The sequence below is a fragment of the Rhinatrema bivittatum genome, chromosome 4, assembly GCF_901001135.1.
Source record: "Rhinatrema bivittatum chromosome 4, aRhiBiv1.1, whole genome shotgun sequence".
Classification (NCBI taxonomy): Eukaryota; Metazoa; Chordata; class Amphibia; order Gymnophiona; family Rhinatrematidae; genus Rhinatrema; species Rhinatrema bivittatum.
Window position 1 is genome coordinate 428625716 of NC_042618.1, and position 20829 is coordinate 428646544.

Below are 20829 nucleotides of genomic sequence, written 5' to 3' on the forward strand. Positions count from 1 at the left end.
GCCACTAGGTAGTGTTAAATCTCTTTGGAATTCTCCCACACACACAAACAGAAATATCTATACAATATACTTAGCTGATTTGCTCATTTATTGTCACATTAAATTGAATATATATAATAATCTAAGACTAATAAAAATTGCAATGCACATAAGAAGATATGTAAACAAGGAAAAACAATCAAATGTAATAGATGCAAGAAAGTATATGCATAGAATAAGTAAATAAAAAACTAGAGAATATATATATATTTACAATGCAATTCTAAATCTGAGACCGTCCCATGAATCTCAGCAGTGAAGTAGTCCTCGCGCTAGGACACCGCACTGGAGCATGGCATGTCATTAAACATCTTGCGTTACTGCCAGTACTGAGGTATTGGTTTCGTGAAGTGGTTTATATAGAATATCTCATTCTTTGTCTGACTTTCTTGCCAATACCAAACCATCAATCATGCTGTGCACTCTTTTCTTTCTCATGCAGTCTAGTCCTAAGGCAGAGGGGCCCTGCCAAATGTTAGCTCAAAAAGTTCTACAGAATGTGACCCATAGGTAACTCAATGCAGCTTTCCTGAGGGCCTCACAGACAAACTAATTCAGTGGTTTAGTTTTCCAGGAAAGACTAAAAAGCTTAACAAACCCTAAATATATAAATTCACAATTTAAGCAGCTCAGTCAGTGGTTCAATTTTTTGGGGGCCTAACTGGTCCTGCCCATACACCGAAGTTCTTCACATTTTCAATCCCTGTCTAATTCAGTAGAGAATTGGACATACATGCACAAGTCGCCCACCAAATATACTCTGATAATGTTATGTGCATAGCTTTATCAGGGTATGGATAGCACTGTTTTTCCAAACAGATGTACATAATGTAACTTTACCCACAGAGAGTAAAGTTAAGCCATGCCCCAAAATACCTCCATTGACACCTTTTAATGTCTGGATAAGTTTTGTGTACACAAAGGGGCCGATGCAATACAGTGCGCTCAGCCGAGCGCACTGTTGAACCCATAGTTGGATGCGGGTTGTGTATGTGTAACCTAATCCCCTTATGCAATAAGGGGATTTGGTTATGCAAGAAGGGGATTAGCGCCTCTCCAACCCGCGGCGAAACTAATAGCGCTCATCACATGCAAATGCATGTTGCTGAGGCTATTATTCATCCAAAACGCAAAAAAAATGTCTCAAAAACACAAAACTCTCAAAAGTTGTACAGAAAAGCAGTTGTCAAGGAGGCGCTAGGGGCGCGCAGTTGACCTTAGCGCCTCCTTGACAATGTGACCCCTAATTTAAATATTGCATGGCGCCCCCAGGAGAGGTGCCTGGGGGTGTGCTAGGAAAGCATCTGCTTTCAGTGCTTTTTTTTTTTTTTTTGCATCGGCCCCAAAAATGTTTGCATTCAGTGGAGGGGAAATATTTGGAACTCCATTTTTGTGTGCATATCTGCAATGTTAAATGCAGAAAAGCTTTTGTATTTCAAAATTTTATTGACTCAAACAGGTGAATGTATACATCACTTACAACAAAATAATAAAGAAAAGCATATGTACATAACACCGTCTAAATCCGTTTTTCAACATTTTTCAACATGATATGCACTTAACAAGTTACATAATGTACTGAATTAGAATACATAGCGCATTCCCTACCTACCACCCCCCTCCCCTTGCAACGTAGGTACAACAATAACAAAAGGATAAATACAAACAAATGAGATAGACGAAAAAGAGGATAATGGGTCCGTGAAGCATCCTCTGCATGCACTAAAGGGAGAACAATAGGTCAAAGGGCATGAGTTACTGAATCTTTAACATCGCCGAAGTATAAGAGAAAAGAATTAGGTAATCCCTTAACAAGAGCTTGGAGTGGAAAGAGTACCCAACCACCTAACATAAGGAGCCCACGTTTTCTGAAAGGCTCCTAGTCTGTCATAGTGCACGGCTGTGAGGCGACCCAATTGATAATAGGTGTGCAGACGCGCGTGCACTTGTGCTAGGCTAGGTGGATTCTGCTGCTTCCAAAGCTTAGCTATCTCCGAGCGCGCTGCAACACAAACCTGCTGTACTAACCGACACTGAAACTTATCCAACTCCTCAATAGGTAACGTCAATAAGGCATGCCAAGGTTCTAAGTGAACAGCAATCTTAAGGCCTTCTGTTATCCAAACTTCCAGTGATACCCAAAATCCACGAATCTGCGGGCATTGCCACCATACGTGAAAATATGTGCCCAACATCCCACACCCCCTCCAGCAGAGATTTGATACAGAAGGGGCAAACCGATGTAAACGATCGGGTGTGTAATGCCATCTATATATCATTTTGTGGCAATTTTCCTGCAACCCAGCAGAGATGGAGCATTTAGAAGCATGGAGGAATACAGTGTCCCATTCCTCATCCGACAGTGTCCGGCCAAAATCAGCCGTCCAAGCTGCCTGCTGTGTGAAGGGTCCCCGTTGCCTACTGTTGAGTAGAGCATAAATTTTTGAGATGATACCCCTCAACGTGGTAGAATTAAGGCAATAGGACTCAAACAATGAACTAGTAAGCCGGGCTGTGCCCGCCCTAAGCGCCCGTCGCAGCAAATAAGCAAGTTTAGCGTACAGTAAGAAATCAACAACTGGTAAATGATATCGGGTACCCAGTTCCTCCGCTGTCAGTAAGTTCCCTTGCGCCACCACATGAGCTATCGTGACTATGCCCGCCGAATACCATCCCTGGGAAGCTGTGGTAGAAGCCGCAGGGGGTAGAACGAAGTCTGTGAATAGATGGGTCAGCAACGTAAGATTACCCTTACCCACTAAACAAAGCTTCCAGTGGGACCATACCGTCAAGGTGGTGTGTAGGGCAATGGGAAAATAGGAAAACAAACCCCACGTGGAACGCGGCTGCCATGGCAAAGCCGAGATAGATAACGAACCAATCAGGGCTTGCTCCAACACCACCCACTGAGGGGGGGGCCTGCACCCTATGTAACACTACAAGGGCCCGAAGCTGTGCCGCAGCAAAATACCAAACCAGATTGGGGACGCTAAGACCCCCTCTGTTTTTAGGGAGGTATAAAGTAGTTCTAGCAACACGAGGAGGCCTTTTGCGCCAAATGAATCCAAAAATTAATTGCTGCCAAGATGTGAGGATGGACGTGGAAAGATAAATGGGTATAGTGGTGAAAAAATATAATAATCTGGGCAGTACATTCATTTTAATTATGGCTATGCGCCCCAGCCAGGAATAAGTATCCCGCGACCAGTTATGCAAGTTGTCTTTGATGGTCTGTATTAGGGGAGCATAGTTCAAATGAAACAACTGTTTAGAATGTGTTCCAATACGTACCCCCAAATATTTAACGGCATTGACTGCCCACCGGAAAGGGTATTGGGCCCGCAACAGCTGCACTGTAGGAGGAGAGAGATTGAGATTAAGGATTTCAGACTTCTCATAATTAACCTTGAGACCCGAGACCTCCGTAAAGACTTGTAGCTCTCGCATAATCCCCGCCAGAGACACCGAAGGGTCTGTTAAGGTAAGCATAACATCGTCCGCAAACAGAGAAATTTTAAAATGGTGCTCGCCCCTCCGAATGCCCTTTATATCCTGCGCCCCCCGTACCCGGGTGGCAAAGGGTTCTAAGAATAAGGCGAACAACAACGGGGACAGCGGGCACCCCTGCCTTGTGCCTCGCCCAATCGCAAAAGGAGCCCCATAACCACCATTAGCCTTTACGCGTGCCTGTGGTTGCTGGTACAATTTGGATATCCACTGAATAAAGTAAGGACCAAAAGACATGCGAGCCAGGGTGTTAAATAAAAAGGGCCAATGGACAAGGTCGAACGCTTTTTCGGCGTCGAGTGACAATAATACCGCTGGCGAGCCACTATGTTGGGCTAGGTCCACTATGTCCACTATACGACGGACATTGTCAGCCGCCAGTCTGCCCGGCACGAACCCCACCTGGTCGGGATGAACCAACGAGGTTAGCACGCCATTAAGGCGAGCAGCAAGAACACGGGCGAAAATCTTTAAATCAACATTAATAAGGGAAATGGGCCGGTAAGACCCGCAGAGAGATGGGTCCCTACCAGGTTTGGCAAGAACCGATATCCCCGCTGTATTGGCGTGGCTATCTATCCGACCGGAGTCACGCAAAGAATTAAAAAAATCTGTTAATGGCCCCACTAAATGAGCGGCAAAACTACGAAAGTACACGCCCGTAAGGCCATCCAAGCCTGGGGCTTTACCCGGCTTTAGAACTTTAATGGCTGCTAAAACCTCTATAGGTGTGATGGGTCGATCTAACAATGTCTGTTGGTCCTTAGTCAGAGTAGGCAAGGTGGACCGGTTTAAGTATGTCTGTATATCAGCCTCTGAGATTGCAGTAGCACTCGTATACAAGCGAGCGTAAAAATCCGTAAAGGCACGCCGAATGTCCTCAGAGGCCGTTACCATAGCCCCAAGACTGTCATGGACCTTGGCAATTAGCGTCCGAGTCCGTGCCGCCCTAAGTTTGTTGGCAAGGTATTTCCCAGCTTTGTTCCCGCCCTCAAAAAATTGTTGCTTTAATCGCAGCAAGTAAATGCAGAAAAGCTTTTGAATATAGACCTCAACATCTTTCAATAAATAAAATCACAAACCTGCACCGGAAGATGCCATTGCAGGCTATGGTAGACATGAGAAGTGCGGCAGCAGAGCCAATATTTGTGCCTCTTTCATGACCCAAATCTCCCAAGCATGGGATTGTCGAATCGTAACTTGCCTGTGTCTGCAGATGTGGCAGAGAACAGGCCAACCCACATCACAGCATTCAGCTGCATCTTTATGTTTTGGATTTTGTCAACGGGCTGAATTTAAATTTCTACCATGCTGCTTGCAAGATTTATACCTTTCTTTTTATTTGAATTATAGAGTTCACAAATCGATTTGTAAGCTCTTTGTGCCTCTGCAAAGATTTTACGTGGTCTTGCTTTGAATATTAAAAATATAAAGATTTGTTTTGTTTTTCCTCCTAAAGGAGGTCTCTATCCGCTGGCGTGATTCCTTCTCTTGGGTCCGCCCCTTCCCCCAAGCAGCAAAACAACGACCCTTCAAAGGCCAAGGCTCCACCTGCTCCCCATCCCTTTTGATATCAACTTTCCTGACGTGCAAGGGTCCGGGGCTGGCCTCCTCCCATCCCCTCCCCAGTTCCACCAAACGTTTGAAGATTCCAGCCTCCTGTGTCTTCCTCTTCCCCCACCGCAATCCTACCCCTTCCACCCTCAGTCTTCTGCTGGGAAAGTGGTACACTGCTACCACAGTCCCGGCACTTTCTTCGTCGTCATGTCCATAACGCTGAGAGCATAAGCTGCCAGCGTTGCTGTGGCAATAACAGCAGTAATAATAACGTTTATTAATCCTGATATCTTCCAGTTCTAAAACAGTCATAATGATAAAGAACAAATAAATTACATCGTAGCCAACATAGCCATGAAGAAAGTGACGGTGGGACGGCGGAGACAGCGAACTGTGATCCTGGCAGGAGATTGAGAATTTAAAAGTGGAATGGGGAAAGCACTGGAAGTCTGAATCTTTGAAATTTTGGTGGAACCAGAGAGCAGGTGATGGGGAGGGGAGAGGCCAGCACCATACCCATTGAACTTATGGAAAATTGATATGGGGAGGGTTGGAGGTTTGGCCCAGCAGGGCTCTAGTTTTGCAGCTTAGGTTGTGGGAAGGGGTCTTGGATTTGGCCCACCAGATGCATATATATATTTTTTTAAAGTCAGCATGGCACTTAACTGGCCCTACGGTTTTTGAATATAGCCAGTTAATTCTAAAGTTATCCAGCCACATGAGGCTGGATAACTTTAGACCTACTTTGAGAAAGACCTAAAGTTATCTGGCTATCTTAGCCGGATAATTTAAGCCCACCCTGTAATGCCCCTGGAAAGGCTCTTTTTTTTTTTTTTTTTTTTTTTAATCCAGCTAGATTTTAGCTGCATAATGACTTATCCAGCTAAAATCTAACTGAATAAGTTCCCCAATATTCAAAAAGCTGGCATTTGGCTAGATATGAGTTATCCAGCAAAATGACTATGAATGTTGACTCATGAGAAGATACCACAACTCCAAAAACTGACAGAGCGACTAGCATTTGCACAGCATAAAAAGAGCATGTGAGCTCATTCTTATAATCCAGAAAGTAGCTGTCTGTGGTAGCACTCTTGGTCTGTACAATTAACTGAAGCCGTCTAGTGCTGATTTCTGATGTGGCCTGCTGAAGCAGGCCTCTCACATCTCATACGGAATTGGGAACTCCAGGGAGAGCAGGTGCAATGGGGTCCAGAGGCACTGGCAGCTGAGATATTTCTCCCTCTTGTTAAGAGTTGGTAATTTCGACTTTTATTGCTATTGCGTCTGGTTGGGGACGCTATCTCCTGTGAGGAGAGATGCATTGTGTAGAGAAGTCAGACTCTGCTTCTGTTTTTAGTTTAATCTATATGCAAAAGAGGGTTCCCCGACTTATCCCTTACAGGGACAGCAAAACACAGAAGCGTTCTAATACACTGTGACTGAAGGAGGATCACGCAATCATCACTGCTGTCCCATTTTATTATGAGGTCCATGGTCAGCTGGCTAACTAGCGGCATATATTCAGTAGCTCAACTGCACCACTGAATGTACCTGGCTATCTTAAAGTTAGCCAATTATGTATAATCAGCTAACTTTAGGACAGCTCTATGGCCCGACCAGAGTTAGCTGGGTAAGTTAACTGGCTAACTCTGAATATTGGTTAACTTATCCCGCTAACTCCATTGCTCACCGGAATGCCCCTGACTTATCTGACTAAATTCTAGCCTGGTAAATAGTCATGTCATAGAATTTAGCCGGATAAGGGCTGAATATAGCCAGGTAGGCCATTTAGATGAGTAATATTATGTTATCCATCTAAATGGTGTTTGAATATGGCCCTCCATATTTCTAGTAGTAAAAGCCTATCCAAGGATGGGGAAATACTGAGAAAGTATAGGAAGAGTGTAATTGAGATGTGTGGTAATAGAGAGTGCATGCTGAGCTTGGGTGTTCTGTGTGGTAGAAGATAGTGGTTTCTATCTTCAGAGAGAGATAGAGAGAAGGGCAGAGCTGGACAGCCAGAGAGTAGGGGTGGAGCTCAGTTTCCATATGTGGTGGTAGAGGGTGGATTGGACAATACAGAAAGTGGTGGAGTTGAAGAGGGAGGAGCTGAATCTCTTATAGAGGGTGAGGGGTGGAGCTGGGGAATACAGGGAGGGAGGGGGTGGATCTCCATTTGCATACCGGCTATGTTGGCACAGGGCACCTTTCTTCAGTTAGATATTTCTGAATTTTTTTTCCTTTGCTCTTTTCACTTTGTGACTTCCTTTTGCTTCAGGTGAATTTGTGGACTCGAGTGCCTTCGGGTCGGCTCCTCTTCCCTGGGATATACAAGTGGAAGTGCCGACTCTGTTCAAAGACAGTGAAACTAAAGTAAAGGTGCCCCACACGTCTTCCGTAAAGGTATAAAACCATGCATGCCTGATGGGGTCTGCATGTCATGTGTCTGATTGCATGGCACCTGGCTCTGAGGAGCCTGCATGTCGCACAGGACCTGTGGGGGTCTGCCTGTGGAATATCTGGTTGCGTGTCACCTGGGCTCTGTGGGGTCTGCTTGTGATTATAAATGTCTATAGAGGGGGAGGAAATTCGGCATATTTATGAGCAACAACTGTACATCGTGTGGTGGTCACAGCTATCCAAAAACTGTCATGTTTCCCCTTTTGCTCTCTGCTAACATATGGTTTGACATTGTATGCGAAATCCTGAAATCCCTAACTCTTGTGTATGTGTTTACCCAGTTATCCAACCTGACCTGCCATGTCTTGTTATACCCACAGCCCTGCTCTCGGTGCCTGGCACTGGGCAAGATCCAGTGCACGAAATGCAATGGAACTGGCCGGGTAAGTGCTAGAGCAGGGGTCAGGAACCTTTTTGGCTGAGAGAGCCATAAACGCCACATATTTTAAAATGTAATTCCATGAGAGCCATACAATATGTTTAAAACTAAATACAAGTAAATGTGTGCATTTTATGTAAGATCACACTTTTAAAGTACAATAAGTCTCTGAAAATATTACACCAGGCCTTAAGACACCAATACATCTCCTATTAGGAAAACGGACCAAGTCAGGCTGCTATAGAGTCCTACACAGAAACTACACGCCAGCAGAAAACCTCACCTGAATCACGTGCTGTCCCTCACCTAACATAGAATAAAGAGACCAAAACGCATAACAAGAAGCATGCAGACAAAAACTGAATTGGAAACTGCAACAAGCCAGAGTCTCTGTATGCAGTGTAACAAAGGAAAAAAGAAACATCACACATCCTTATAAAACAAATCAAGAAATATAAAATCATCAGCAGTAAAACTGTACTAACAAAAAGAACATATTTCGAAACAGCTGATGAGTGGAATATCCAATAATTAAAAACTCATATAAAACATTTCCAGATACCAACAAAATATTTCAAAATAGCAGACACAAAGATCCAGTAATGAAAAATAATAAGGATACAAAAATTTTTTTGCTCTGCATACCTGGGAACGTTTGATATCCAGGTGTCCTGAGATTGTTCTGAATTAGCAGGAGGTGGGGTGGTTTGCTTGGAACTTTCTCCTCTCTCAGTCACATACCAGCGCTCTCTCTCACACTGGCTCTCAATGACACACCTATACACACATGCTCTCAGTCACTCACATATACAAATGTTTTTTCTCTCTCACTTATATAGGCTCTTAATTACACATTTACACACATGCTGTCTATCTTTTCACGCTTACACACACACAGGCTTTCAATCACATAAATACATGCTGTCTTTTTCTCTCACACACAGACTCTCATTCACATGCTTACAAACATGTCCTCTCTTTCTCTCATTTACACACAGGCTCTCAATCACATACTCACATGCTCCCTCACCTAAATCAGCTCTCAATCACACACATACACACATGGTCTCTCTCTCTCATTTAAACACAGGCTCTCAATCACATACTCACATGCTCCCTCACCTAAATCAGCTCTCAATCACACACATACACACATGGTCTCTCTCTCTCATTTAAACACAGGCTCTCAATCACATACTCACATGCTCCATCACCTAAACCAGCTGTCAATCAGACACAGACACACATGATCTCTCTCTTACTTATACACACAGGCTCTTAATCATACATACACATGATCTCTCTCACACACAAAGGATCTCAATCATACACACATACTCTTTCAAACAAACAGGTTTTCAATTACAAACTTACACATACAGGTTCCCAATGGTAAACTTACATTCATGCTCTCTCTCTCACAGGCAGGCTCTCAATCACAGACATACTCTCTTTCACATATACAGGCTCTCAATCATTCACATACATGCAATCTCTCACTCACACACACAGGATCTCAAACACACATGCTTGCTCGCTCATTCATTCACTCTCTCTCTCCCCCGGGAACTCGCGGCAGCAGCAGCCACCTCCCAACGCTAACCTCCTTCATTTTCAGCCCTCGCGGAGGCGAAGGCGGAGTCCCATCGGCCGCGGTTGAAGATTTTCATTTTCCTCCGAGCCGCGCTGCAGTCTTCTTCCCGTCGGACACTAGCGTGCCTGCGCGGGTCTTCCCGCGCAGGCACCCGATGCTCTCCACTTCCTCTTCCGGGCCGCGGGAAGAAGAGAGCACCGGCGTGCTCTCTTCTTCCCGCGGCCCGGAAGAGGAAGTGGAGAGCATCGGGTGCCTGCGCGGGAAGACCCGCGCAGGCACCCGATGACTCCAGCGCTGGCACCCGGCTGACACCCGATGACTCCCGCGCAGGCACCCGGATGACTCCAGTCGGCGTGCTCTCTTCTCCTCCCCCCCGCGGCCCAGAAGAGGAAGTGGTGAGCATCGGGTGCCTGCGCGGAAGAAGAGACCACGGTCTCTTCTTCCCGCGCAGGCACCCGATGCTCTCCACTTCCTCTTCCGGGCCACGGGGGGGGGGGGGGGAGAAGAGAGCACGCCGGTGCCGCTGACTCCAGCTGTCCTGCCGCGTTCCGCCCGGGCTGACAGCATTTTAAGCCCGGGCGGCGGAGGACCGGGGAGCAGCTGGGTCAGCGGGGAACCGCGAAGTATGGCGACACTTGTCTGCGAGCCAGATGCAGCCCTCAAAAGAGCCATATCTGGCTCGCGAGCCATGGGTTCCCGACCCCTGTGCTAGAGTATCGTAGATTGGCATGAGGGAATGTTGTAGCACCTTTTGTATTCATATCGTGAAGAAGGCACTGTCTCAATCGCTCCTGTGCATCCTTGTCTTTGGACACTTCTGTTCCAGTGGGAATTGTTATGGCTTTCAGAGGGTCTGCTTCGATGGCAGGGGAAAAAGGAAAACTGGATTCAGACAACCAAGAGGGCCCCGACTTCTATGGTCTGGGTTACTGAAATGCAGACTTAAGGGAGAAAGCACAGGACTGCTTCTACGGCCAAGTCCATAAGCAAAGCACATCAAGCAGCATTTAGATGATCGAGGGGTTAAAGGGGCACTTAGAGAAGATAAGGCCATCGCGGAAAGATTAAATGATTTCTTTGCTTCGGTGTTTACTGAAGAGGATGTTGGGGAGGTACCCGTAATGGAGAAGGTTTTCATGGGTAATGATTCAGATGGACTGAATCAAATCACGGTGAACCTAGAAGATGTGGTAGGCCTGATTGACAAACTGAAGAGTAGTAAATCACCTGGACCGGATGGTATACACCCCAGAGTTCTGAAGGAACTAAAAAATGAAATTTCAGACCTATTAGTAAAAATTTGTAACTTATCATTAAAATCATCCATTGTACCTGAAGACTGGAGGATAGCAAATGTAACCCCAATATTTAAAAAGGGCTCCAGGGGCGATCCGGGAAACTACAGACCGGTTAGCCTGACTTCAGTGCCAGGAAAAATAGTGGAAAGTGTTCTAAACATCAAAATCACAGAACATATAGAAAGACATGGTTTAATGGAACAAAGTCAGCATGGCTTTACCCAGGGCAAGTCTTGCCTCACAAATCTGCTTCACTTTTTTGAAGGAGTTAATAAACATGTGGATAAAGGTGAACCGGTAGATATAGTATACTTGGATTTTCAGAAGGCGTTTGACAAAGTTCCTCATGAGAGGCTTCTAGGAAAAGTAAAAAGTCATGGGATAGGTGGCGATGTCCTTTCGTGGATTGCAAACTGGCTAAAAGACAGGAAACAGAGAGTAGGATTAAATGGGCAATTTTCTCAGTGGAAGGGAGTGGACAGTGGAGTGCCTCAGGGATCTGTATTGGGACCCTTACTGTTCAATATATTTATAAATGATCTGGAAAGAAATACGACGAGTGAGATAATCAAATTTGCAGATGACACAAAATTGTGCAGAGTAGTTAAATCACAAGCAGATTGTGATAAATTGCAGGAAGACCTTGTGAGACTGGAAAATTGGGCATCCAAATGGCAGATGAAATTTAATGTGGAAAAGTGCAAGGTGATGCATATAGGGAAAAATAACCCATGCTATAATTACACGATGTTGGGTTCCATATTAGGTGCTACAACCCAAGAAAGAGATCTAGGTGTCATAGTGGATAACACATTGAAATCGTCGGTTCAGTGTGCTGCGGCAGTCAAAAAAGCAAACAGAATGTTGGGAATTATTAGAAAAGGAATGATGAATAAAACGGAAAATGTCATAATGCCTCTGTATCGCTCCATGGTGAGACCGCACCTTGAATACTGTGTACAATTCTGGTCGCCGCATCTCAAAAAAGATATAATTGCGATGGAGAAGGTACAGAGAAGGGCTACCAAAATGATAAGGGGAATGGAACAACTCCCCTATGAGGAAAGACTAAAGAGATTAGGACTTTTCAGCTTGGAGAAGAGACGACTGAGGGGGGATATGATAGAGGTGTTTAAAATCATGAGAGGTCTAGAACGGGTAGATGTGAATCGGTTATTTACTCTTTCAGATAGTAGAAGGACTAGGGGACACTCCATGAAGTTAGCATGGGGCACATTTAAAACTAATCGGAGAAAGTTCTTTTTTACTCAACGCACAATTAAACTCTGGAATTTGTTGCCAGAGAATGTGGTTCGTGCAGGTAGTATAGCTGTGTTTAAAAAAGGATTGGATAAGTTCTTGGAGGAGAAGTCCATTACCTGCTATTAGGTTCACTTAGAGAATAGCCACTGCCATTAGCAATGGTTACATGGAATAGACTTAGTTTTTGGGTACTTGCCAGGTTCTTATGGCCTGGATTGGCCACTGTTGGAAACAGGATGCTGGGCTTGATGGACCCTTGGTCTGACCCAGTATGGCATTTTCTTATGTTCTTATGTTCTTATCCAAATTTTCAAGAAAGCTCATCCAGCAAAAAGTGTTGCTAGCTGCAATTTTTATGGGTTATCCTAAGGCTTAGGGATAACTACATGGAGCGTCAGTTACTACCCTTAAGAGAAACACGGGGGTGACCTGCACGGAGCATCAGTTGCTACCTTTAAGAAGCTTGCTGGGCAAACTGGATGGACTATTTTGGTCCTTTACTGCTGTCATAACTATGTTACTAGATTATTCTATGTGCATAGCACAGGGAAAAGGAAGGTGCTCCCAGCAACATGCACTAACTTATTATTTTGCCCAGGTCATTTCCCTGGTTAGTGTTAAGAGTATCTCCCCTTTCAAAGCATATTACATCCGTCTATCCTTGTGCCCCAAATCTTACTGTGACATTTGTCCACATGACACCTCATCTGCCTTTTTTCTGCCTGTTGGCTCCAGCTCTTGATATTATACCATGGAAGCGCTGTCTGATATGTATTTACGGTTACGCAGTTAGCTGTGACGTACTAAAATATCGGTATTACTGTTTATTCTGTCTTCCGAATAAAGCATAAACCAAGCACACGAGGTGGGACCTCGTGTTGCCTTATTGCTTTAATATACCATTAATGATGACTTGCTGTGTCTTCCTCATCAGCCACTTCCTTACTCCTCACACACGTTATTCTTAAACCTTATCATCTTTCATTCATTTAAAATCAGGATTTTGTGGGATGCTCCATCAAAAATGTAATAAAGCTTTAGCAATATCAAGATAAGCTTTCTCCATCGTGTGTCATTTGTCAGGTTTGCTGCTAATATTCTTGAAGATCCTGAGAAGGTGGGTCTGGCAGGACATAGGTGCTCCTGACCCCATGCTTATTCTTACTAATCATTCTTCTCCCATCCCTTTCTCGCACATCTTGCGCCCAGAGAAGCTGAGCATTCAGTACGTGGGCTGCATCTCGCGCACAAGCCGTGACCGCCCTGCATTCTGACAGCACAGATTCTTCCCATGTATCTTATGGCCCGGCTCTCACTGGTAGCAACCATGATCCTGCTTATAAAAAGAAATCATTTACCCTTGCAGCTCTCAGGTTGTTAGCTCCTGCAAGAGTTGTATACCATTTTCTAGCCTGAAGATATGTTTGTGGCATCAAATAATTACAGATCCTCACCTGGGAAAATAACCGCAGTGTATTCATAAATTAATTTTCAGGATAAATGGAGGACTTCAGTACTTAGTGCACCAAATTCATAGTGTACATGTGTGCATGGTGCATACTATGGCATCACATATTGTAGTGTGTGTATGCGCACATGTGTTCATGCTGCAGTGAACGTGCTGTACTGTGTATATGCACACATGCATGCTATATACTATGTTGCACATGTTAGTCTGTATGCATGTGCACACATGCATGTGCATGTTGTGATGCATGTGCTGTAGTGTGTATGCACATGTGTGGCACATGCCGTAGTGTCAGTGTGCTGGTGTGTGTTTGCATATGTTGTGGTATTAACGTGCTGTAGGGTGTGCATGGGGTGTGCTGGATGTGTGCATATCAAATGCTGTCGTGCATGTATGTGATCGTATGTATAAAACTGTTTAGAGGTCTAAACAAGATCAGCTCTTGACTTCAAGAAGGTAAACTGTGTCTCTTTAAATTTAGATCTGGTAATGTTTGCCCCTGAAGAAGCACAACAGAAACACGAGCCATGTCGGGCTTTAACCAGTTTGATACCGGGAGCTGTACCAGCCCTGCTACACTAGTTTATTTATTGCACTGCCTGGACACCACGAATATAACATTGTTAAGAACTTTAAAAAAAACCCTTGCAGAGTAACCAATGATTATAAACTATCGGGTGATTGACCTATGCACCACCTTTGTGTAAATGGCAAGTCGGGCCGCACAGAGAGAGCCCGCCATTAATTAATATGAGGTTATCTCTGCAAGTTAAAATATAAGACTACATTGGAGCAGCTAGTCTACGTTGCTTTTGGAAATATGATGCTGTTTTGAATCTAATGTGCATGTATGCATGGCACATGCTGTAGTGTGTGTGTGAGTGTGTGCATGCTCTGGTGCATGGATTGTGGTGTCAGTGTGCTGCAGTGTGTACGTGTGTGCATGATGTATATTCCTGAGTGTGTGCTGCACTAATGGCACACTAGGGGGGGGGGGGAGGGGGTCTATAGGCATTGCATGTTCTTCGGTGCATGTTTCTTTGATTCTAATCAGCCCCATTTTTGACCTGCAGGAGCGGTGCTGGGTTTGCAATGGACGTGGTATGCGGACCTCAGACACAAGGTGCACAGTATGTAATGGCATCGGAAATGTATGGTAAGTAGGTGGAAAAGCTTTTCTTTGGTAACTGACATCTGTGGCCTTAGTCACAGGCTTTAGGCAACACATAAAGGGGCTTCTCATACTGCAAAAGATTTCCTCTACCAATTATGCGCCATCAGATATCGATTGTGTAGCCAGCTGTGAGAGTTCGCTATGTGACAAAAAGTATGTTTGTGTCTGTTATTGTTGGATATTGCATTTGAAACTGCAGAGGAACCGACCTGGTCTCCAGGGCTCAGGTAGAGCCTTATCTTTGGATAATCTTTACATGAGGCCGAGAATCCAGCTTGGTTGGATCCAGTCCCTATTTTGGCTATAAAATCATTCTTAGCCATTTGGGCGTTTTCTCAGGTTTTTCCCTGCTCTGCTCTCACCCCGATCTCCTTGCCCATTTCTTACAACTGCTGTCCTCCAGGTATGCCCTATGAAGCCTGGTACATTTTCACCTTGAATCTCACCTGTAGGTGTCGCTATTGTGCAGTGGATACTATAAATAGAATTAATTGTTGATATTGATGGTTATTAATGGCTTGTTTGTTTATCACGATGTTTATGTGAATTGGTGTAATGCATATAATACATATTTATTGAAAGAAAGCAGAATATAAAATATTTTAAATAAATAAATACATGTCTTCGCTGCAATTTGAATGTGCGCACGCTGGGAGATTACCATGGTAGATTGAAGAGTACAAGTATTCCACAAGGCCAGGGGGAAGGGATATACAGAGGTTTTCATAGGTTCTATTTTGTGGCTTATGTGTTTTGACCTTGTTCTTATTACTCCGTTTCTAAATTTGAAATCTCTGTCTGCAGCTGCAGCTCCTGCCATGGTAGCGGCCGCAGGAACTGTGATCAGTGTGGAGCGAAAGGACAGTTACTCTGCTACATCCAGCTGACGATCAAATGGTAAGCTGGAAGCGCAGGTGGGTTAGTGCTCCTGGGGTGACTCTAGAGAGAGCTTGTTGGCAGGGGCTCCTTCTTAAGCATTGTACTCGGAGACAAAGACACCCCAAGAAAGTAATTGGGCAGAGATGAGATGCCAGTGAATGTTAAGATTATTGAAGTTACTTCCACCAGCAATGTCCTCCAACTTGGGTCAGGCAAAGAAACGATTCCTTTCCACCACCTCTTTGGTTAAGTGGCTGGCACAGTAGCTTTCTAGTTTGAATGCAAGTTTTGTAGCCTGGTCTTGCCCCGTGGGTTTTCTGCTTCCACTGGAGCTTGCATGGGGTTGCGTTTCCTGCTCTGTCAGTTGTTGATTATTGCTCCCCTCAATTCCTGAGTACTGCTGCTGCTGCGACTTTCTGTTTCTGAGGTTTAGAAATGCTGAGAACAAATATATAAAAAAGGCAGATGGACATTGGTGATGGGAAGGTATTCTTGGGCTGCCTTCTTCCCTTTGCTTGACCCTCGGCGGCTCCTGGCAGCTTGGCTGACTTCATATCTCTGTATTTTTCCCTGGAGACTCCTCTCACCAGCCATGCGGCATCAATGGCACGCTCTTTGCTTTCCCTGCTTTTAATGAGTCACCTGTGGGTAGGTCACCCTGGACCCCCAGATTCTGTATTTAGTGGTCAATGTATTTAGTGGGAATCTGTATTTAGTGGTCAACGTGGCACACTGTGATTGCCCTTCCCTTCTCTTTCAGGAAGAATAATGAGTTTGTATTTGTGGCTGACCAGAGGTCAGGGTTCCCCATGGACCTTTTTAAGAAAGTGAAGGGGAAGACGCTCTTTACAGATGAACAATACCTGGTAACGGCAGTCTGCTCACTCAGTTTTGAGGGAAATTTTCATAATCCTTTACATGGGTAAATAGTAATTTACCACTGAGAGTTCCCCTCACACCCCAAGCCACTAAAGGTTTGAGCTGTTTAATGAGGATTGTGCTTTTAGCTGCATTTAGAGAAGGTGAGTGAGAAAGTCACCGATGTGGATTGTATTGTCACATCTGTGCACATTTATTTTGCACTGAAATTTTATCTGACAGGAAAGCGGGTGGCAAGTCTGCACATTCTTTGTACCTATGGGCAATTTTACTTTCCCCTCAAAAATTAGTACAAGATCCAGGGATGCACTGAACCTGCAGATCCTGCACCAAGCTGGGAAGTGTGAAAACTGCTCCATAAAAAATAATTCATAGTGAAGGCCAGAGAGCTGCATGATGCAGGCAGAGGGGCCGGGGAGGGGGGGAGGGGAAGAGAGGTGTGGGAGCCATAGGGTGGAATAGTGTAGGCACAGGAGCCAGAGAGAGGCGTGAGGGTTATAGGGCAACATGGTGTAGGAGAGGATCCAGAGAGAAAAGCATAGGGGACCATAGGACAGCATGATGCAGGTGAGGGCCAGAGATTGAGGGCGTGGGTTGCAGAGAGAGGCTCCGTGCGGGACAGTGGCCGGAGAGGCGTAGGGGACCAGAGAGAAGCATGATATAGACATAGAGACCAGAGAGTTGTGGCATGGGGATGGAGAATGATGTGACACAGGGGCTGGAGAGAGAGCATGGTACAGGCAGCATTTTATTTCTAATTGGTTCAAACCCAGCTCTATAATAATTGTTGGATTTTAGGCTGCTTTTCCAAATAACGCTCAAAGTGGTTTACAGCATTATTACAATTCAAGTGCAATAAGTCCCTTCCCCAAAGAGCTTACAATCAAAGTAGATACCTCAGGTAACAGGAGATAAAGTGACTTGTCTAAGGTCACAAGGATTGTCAATGGGGCAAGTGGTTCCCAGGCTATTCCTCTGACCATTAGGCCACTCCTTTTCCACAGCTGAACTCCCAGCTGCAAACAGTGTTATGTATCTTCTTCTTCAAGTGGGTATAATTGGGCTACCAAATATCATCTTGTCATGCCATCAAGATCTATTTAGTATCCATTACAAAATATATGACAACAAGGGGAAGAAAAGCCCTGCAAACCCAAGAAGCCGAACACAAGGAAACAACTCTAAAGAAAAGGAGAGCCATATTTCTTCTGAGAGTCACGTTTCAGAGTTGAAGGTTTGCCACTCTTGGTCTCCTCAGGTGCACCCCCTGGTGACATTCCCAGATCCAGCCATTAATCAGGCCTCTCAGAACGCCTTGCAGCAGCATTGCACCCAGTTTGCTTCCACGGCTCGTATCCTGAGGCAGGTAGGCTAATCCTTTGGTGGATTTCTGCTGTTCAGTCGTCACAGGTCTTTGTCTAAAGTATAATGTAGAATACGCAGGCACTCTGCTCAGTGGTGAGAACGAGACAGGACAATGGCCGCACTGCAGATTATTACTGAGCCTTGCGGTTAGGCCTGGGAAAGGTGGGTGCTGGAGGGGAGTTAAGCCGCGGTCTTACATTTTTCTTCTCCCTGAGATGGTAGAGTACAGAGGAGGAAGATAAAAAAAACATCTCCCAGTGAAGGAAAAACATTGTCGGTGGTCACACTCTGGTGGCAGCTGGGACGTATCTTGTCCAGTGTGGACAGGATAACTGGGCACACTGGATGGGCTGGTTGGTTTTCTCTGCTGCTGTTTATTATCTAACTATAGAGGAGTTTCTGAGCCAAGCACAGGCCTCACATCTCAGAATGGAAGGGTGGATATGGCTTGAAACCTAAGCATATAACTTGGGTAGTGAACATACTTATTTGATGTCTCAGAGAGCTGAAGCTGGGATTGATTGAAGTGGTGACAGACAAACCCCCTTGCATTAGTGGTAGTATATTTAAATTCATTTGTGTTTTGCATTTTCATTTCTGTTTTATCAGAGACAAACTGTTGAGCAGATTCCACTAACTAAAGTGGATTACGAGTGGTCCGGGAGACAGTACACCTACTTTGTGTACGGAGAAGAGAATAGCGTGTACACGGAGGATTACCCGGCCAAGTGCTGCTGCTCAGTGATGTGACCTGGGACCTTCTCACGACGAGCCATGTAACTGGTCAGCAAACCTGGGGCACCAATCCCAGCATTTCCTGTGGCTCTCTGTGACATTGTCAGGTGGTAGCGTGCCATCGCAGATTACCGACAATATATATCTAAACCATTCCATACTCAAAAAGTTGTGCAGTTTTAAATTAATGCTTTTATTTCCTTTATTGACACGGTGGCTTCATCCTTCTCCTTTGGGCATCTCAGCTTGATTGGATCCAGTCCCTATTTTGGCTACAACATCATTCTTAGCCATTTGGGAGTTTTCTCAGGTTTTTCCCCTGCTCTGCCCTCACTCCGATCTCCTTGCCCATTTTTTTTACAACTTCTGTCCTCTGGGTATGCCCTAAGGAGCCTGGTACATTTTCACCCTGAATCTCACCTGTAGGTGTCGCTATTGTGCAGTGATTTCAACTCCCATACCCTCGGGAGCTGGGCACGCTCTCTGGGGTGTATAATTTGGGCACTCAAGAATCGAACCTCAATTTCTGTAGTGGCAGCACTCGGCACTGCCGGAAGGCCACAGCACCTTAGTTAATTGTGTTCTAACCTAACGATCTCCATCTTTAGCTGTAAGCATTCAGTACTGTGCTACCATGCCATCCCCTGCCCTGCTCCCAATGTCATGTAACCTTGAGCAAGTCAAATGACCTTTCAGTGCTTGCACTGTAAATTTCTTGGCAGTTATGTGACTTATCTTGTGGAGCACTGTGTACACCATATAGAAATACGAATATAGGCACAAGGAATGTATTTTTGTATGTGCGTTAAATATTTTTTTTAGTAAATCTTGTACTGAGAGGTGTTGGATTGACAGCACTAGAGGCTGGAGTCCACTCATTCTGAAACCAGATCGAGCACGGACAACAGCCATGCAAGCTTCCCTGGGGTCTTGGAGAGCATCTCCATGAGCATTGCTACTGTGGAAAGGCTGGAAGATGGGAATTATACAGCTTTGTGCTAGGAGAGCAAGAACATAACTTCTACAAAACTAATGCTGAAAATTGCTCCTGGTACAGAACAAATTTGTTTTAATAAGAAAGCTCTGGAGTAAACAGCAAAGGGACATACATTTTCCTTCCTTTAATTCTGATAAATCATGGTTTTAAAGGAATGGTCTGAAGATACACATGAAGTGTTATAGTTAAAACTCAAACTTCAATGAGTGTGGGAAGGCTGCAGGTTTTGGTGGCTGTGTGAATTGTTGAGGAGCTGGTTGGTGGGCCATGGCAGGGGTCTGGAAAGAGGAAGATGGCCTACTGGTGTAGGTGGTGAAGGCTGGCGCTCTAATGGGGGTTTACGCATGCTTGGGAGAGATGGTGGGGGCTATGGTTGGGAGCCATGGTACAGGAATCTCTATGCTGGTCTACCCAAAGTGGTAGAGAACCAGAAAAGAAGAATCTCGGGCAGAATGGATGGGCCAATTCGTCTTTATCTACCGTCAATTAGTATGTTACTCTGTTACTGTGTGCTCTAACTAGATGCGGAAGGATCATTATGGCCAGAAAAGTTACTGATTAGCCAAGGAGGGGGTGGTGGGGAGAAGCTTCTAGCTCCTGAAGCTGATTTAGAGGAAGTGCTGCTGTTAGAAATGGTTTCAGAAGCTCAGAATCTGATTTTTCTCAGGACCTCAATCAAGAGGCACTTCCTCATATGTGTTTATCTTCCATATAAATCTCCTACTTCAAAAAATAGATATCGTGCCAGACTTCTTTCAAAGTATGCACCCTCTGAAAAATGCACTGAGCTTTTATATACCTGGAAATATTTTATATTTACAATAAAATAACCACTGGCAGTATTGGGTCCTGTGTGTCTCGTTTTCTAGAGCATGCAAGAGCCTGATGTGTGCATTCTTTGGGCTCTCTTTAGATTGGTTTAAGAGTTTTTCTTTGTGTATGTTTACCAGCTCTCTTGGGATCTTTGCAAGCTTCACAAAGTTCAGTTTTCTCATAGTCCTCAGGTAGGTGCTGATGATGGGAGGAGAGTGTATCGTGTCTCAGGTGTTCTAGCATAGCTATGCAAGAAGTTCTGGATTTGTCAACAGGCACACTAGGCCTATGCCTAGTGCGGCACAGATGTGGGGGCAGCAGACTGGCGGAAGATATGCTGTCTTCCAGGTGTGCTGAATCTGTCAGTAGAGAACAACCTTCTGCTTCCAGATCCAGCCTCAGACAGCATGCAGGGAACAGGG

At 44.9% G+C, this 20829-nt stretch overlaps 1 protein-coding gene across 2 annotated transcripts in view; it reads left to right on the forward strand.

Moving 5' to 3' along the window:
• Positions 1-20436, forward strand: part of LOC115091286 (protein SSUH2 homolog) — a 47477-nt gene extending 27041 nt beyond the window's left edge. For both annotated transcript variants that reach the window (XM_029601450.1, XM_029601449.1), the window contains exons 7-13: positions 7382-7506; positions 7884-7946; positions 14639-14721; positions 15544-15636; positions 16379-16484; positions 17756-17863; positions 18472-20436. In XM_029601450.1, the coding sequence (XP_029457310.1) occupies positions 7382-7506; positions 7884-7946; positions 14639-14721; positions 15544-15636; positions 16379-16484; positions 17756-17863; positions 18472-18612 (719 nt within the window). In that variant the 3' untranslated portion in view covers positions 18613-20436. The remainder of the gene's footprint in view (positions 1-7381; positions 7507-7883; positions 7947-14638; positions 14722-15543; positions 15637-16378; positions 16485-17755; positions 17864-18471) is intronic.
• Positions 20437-20829: the final 393 nt, after the last annotated feature.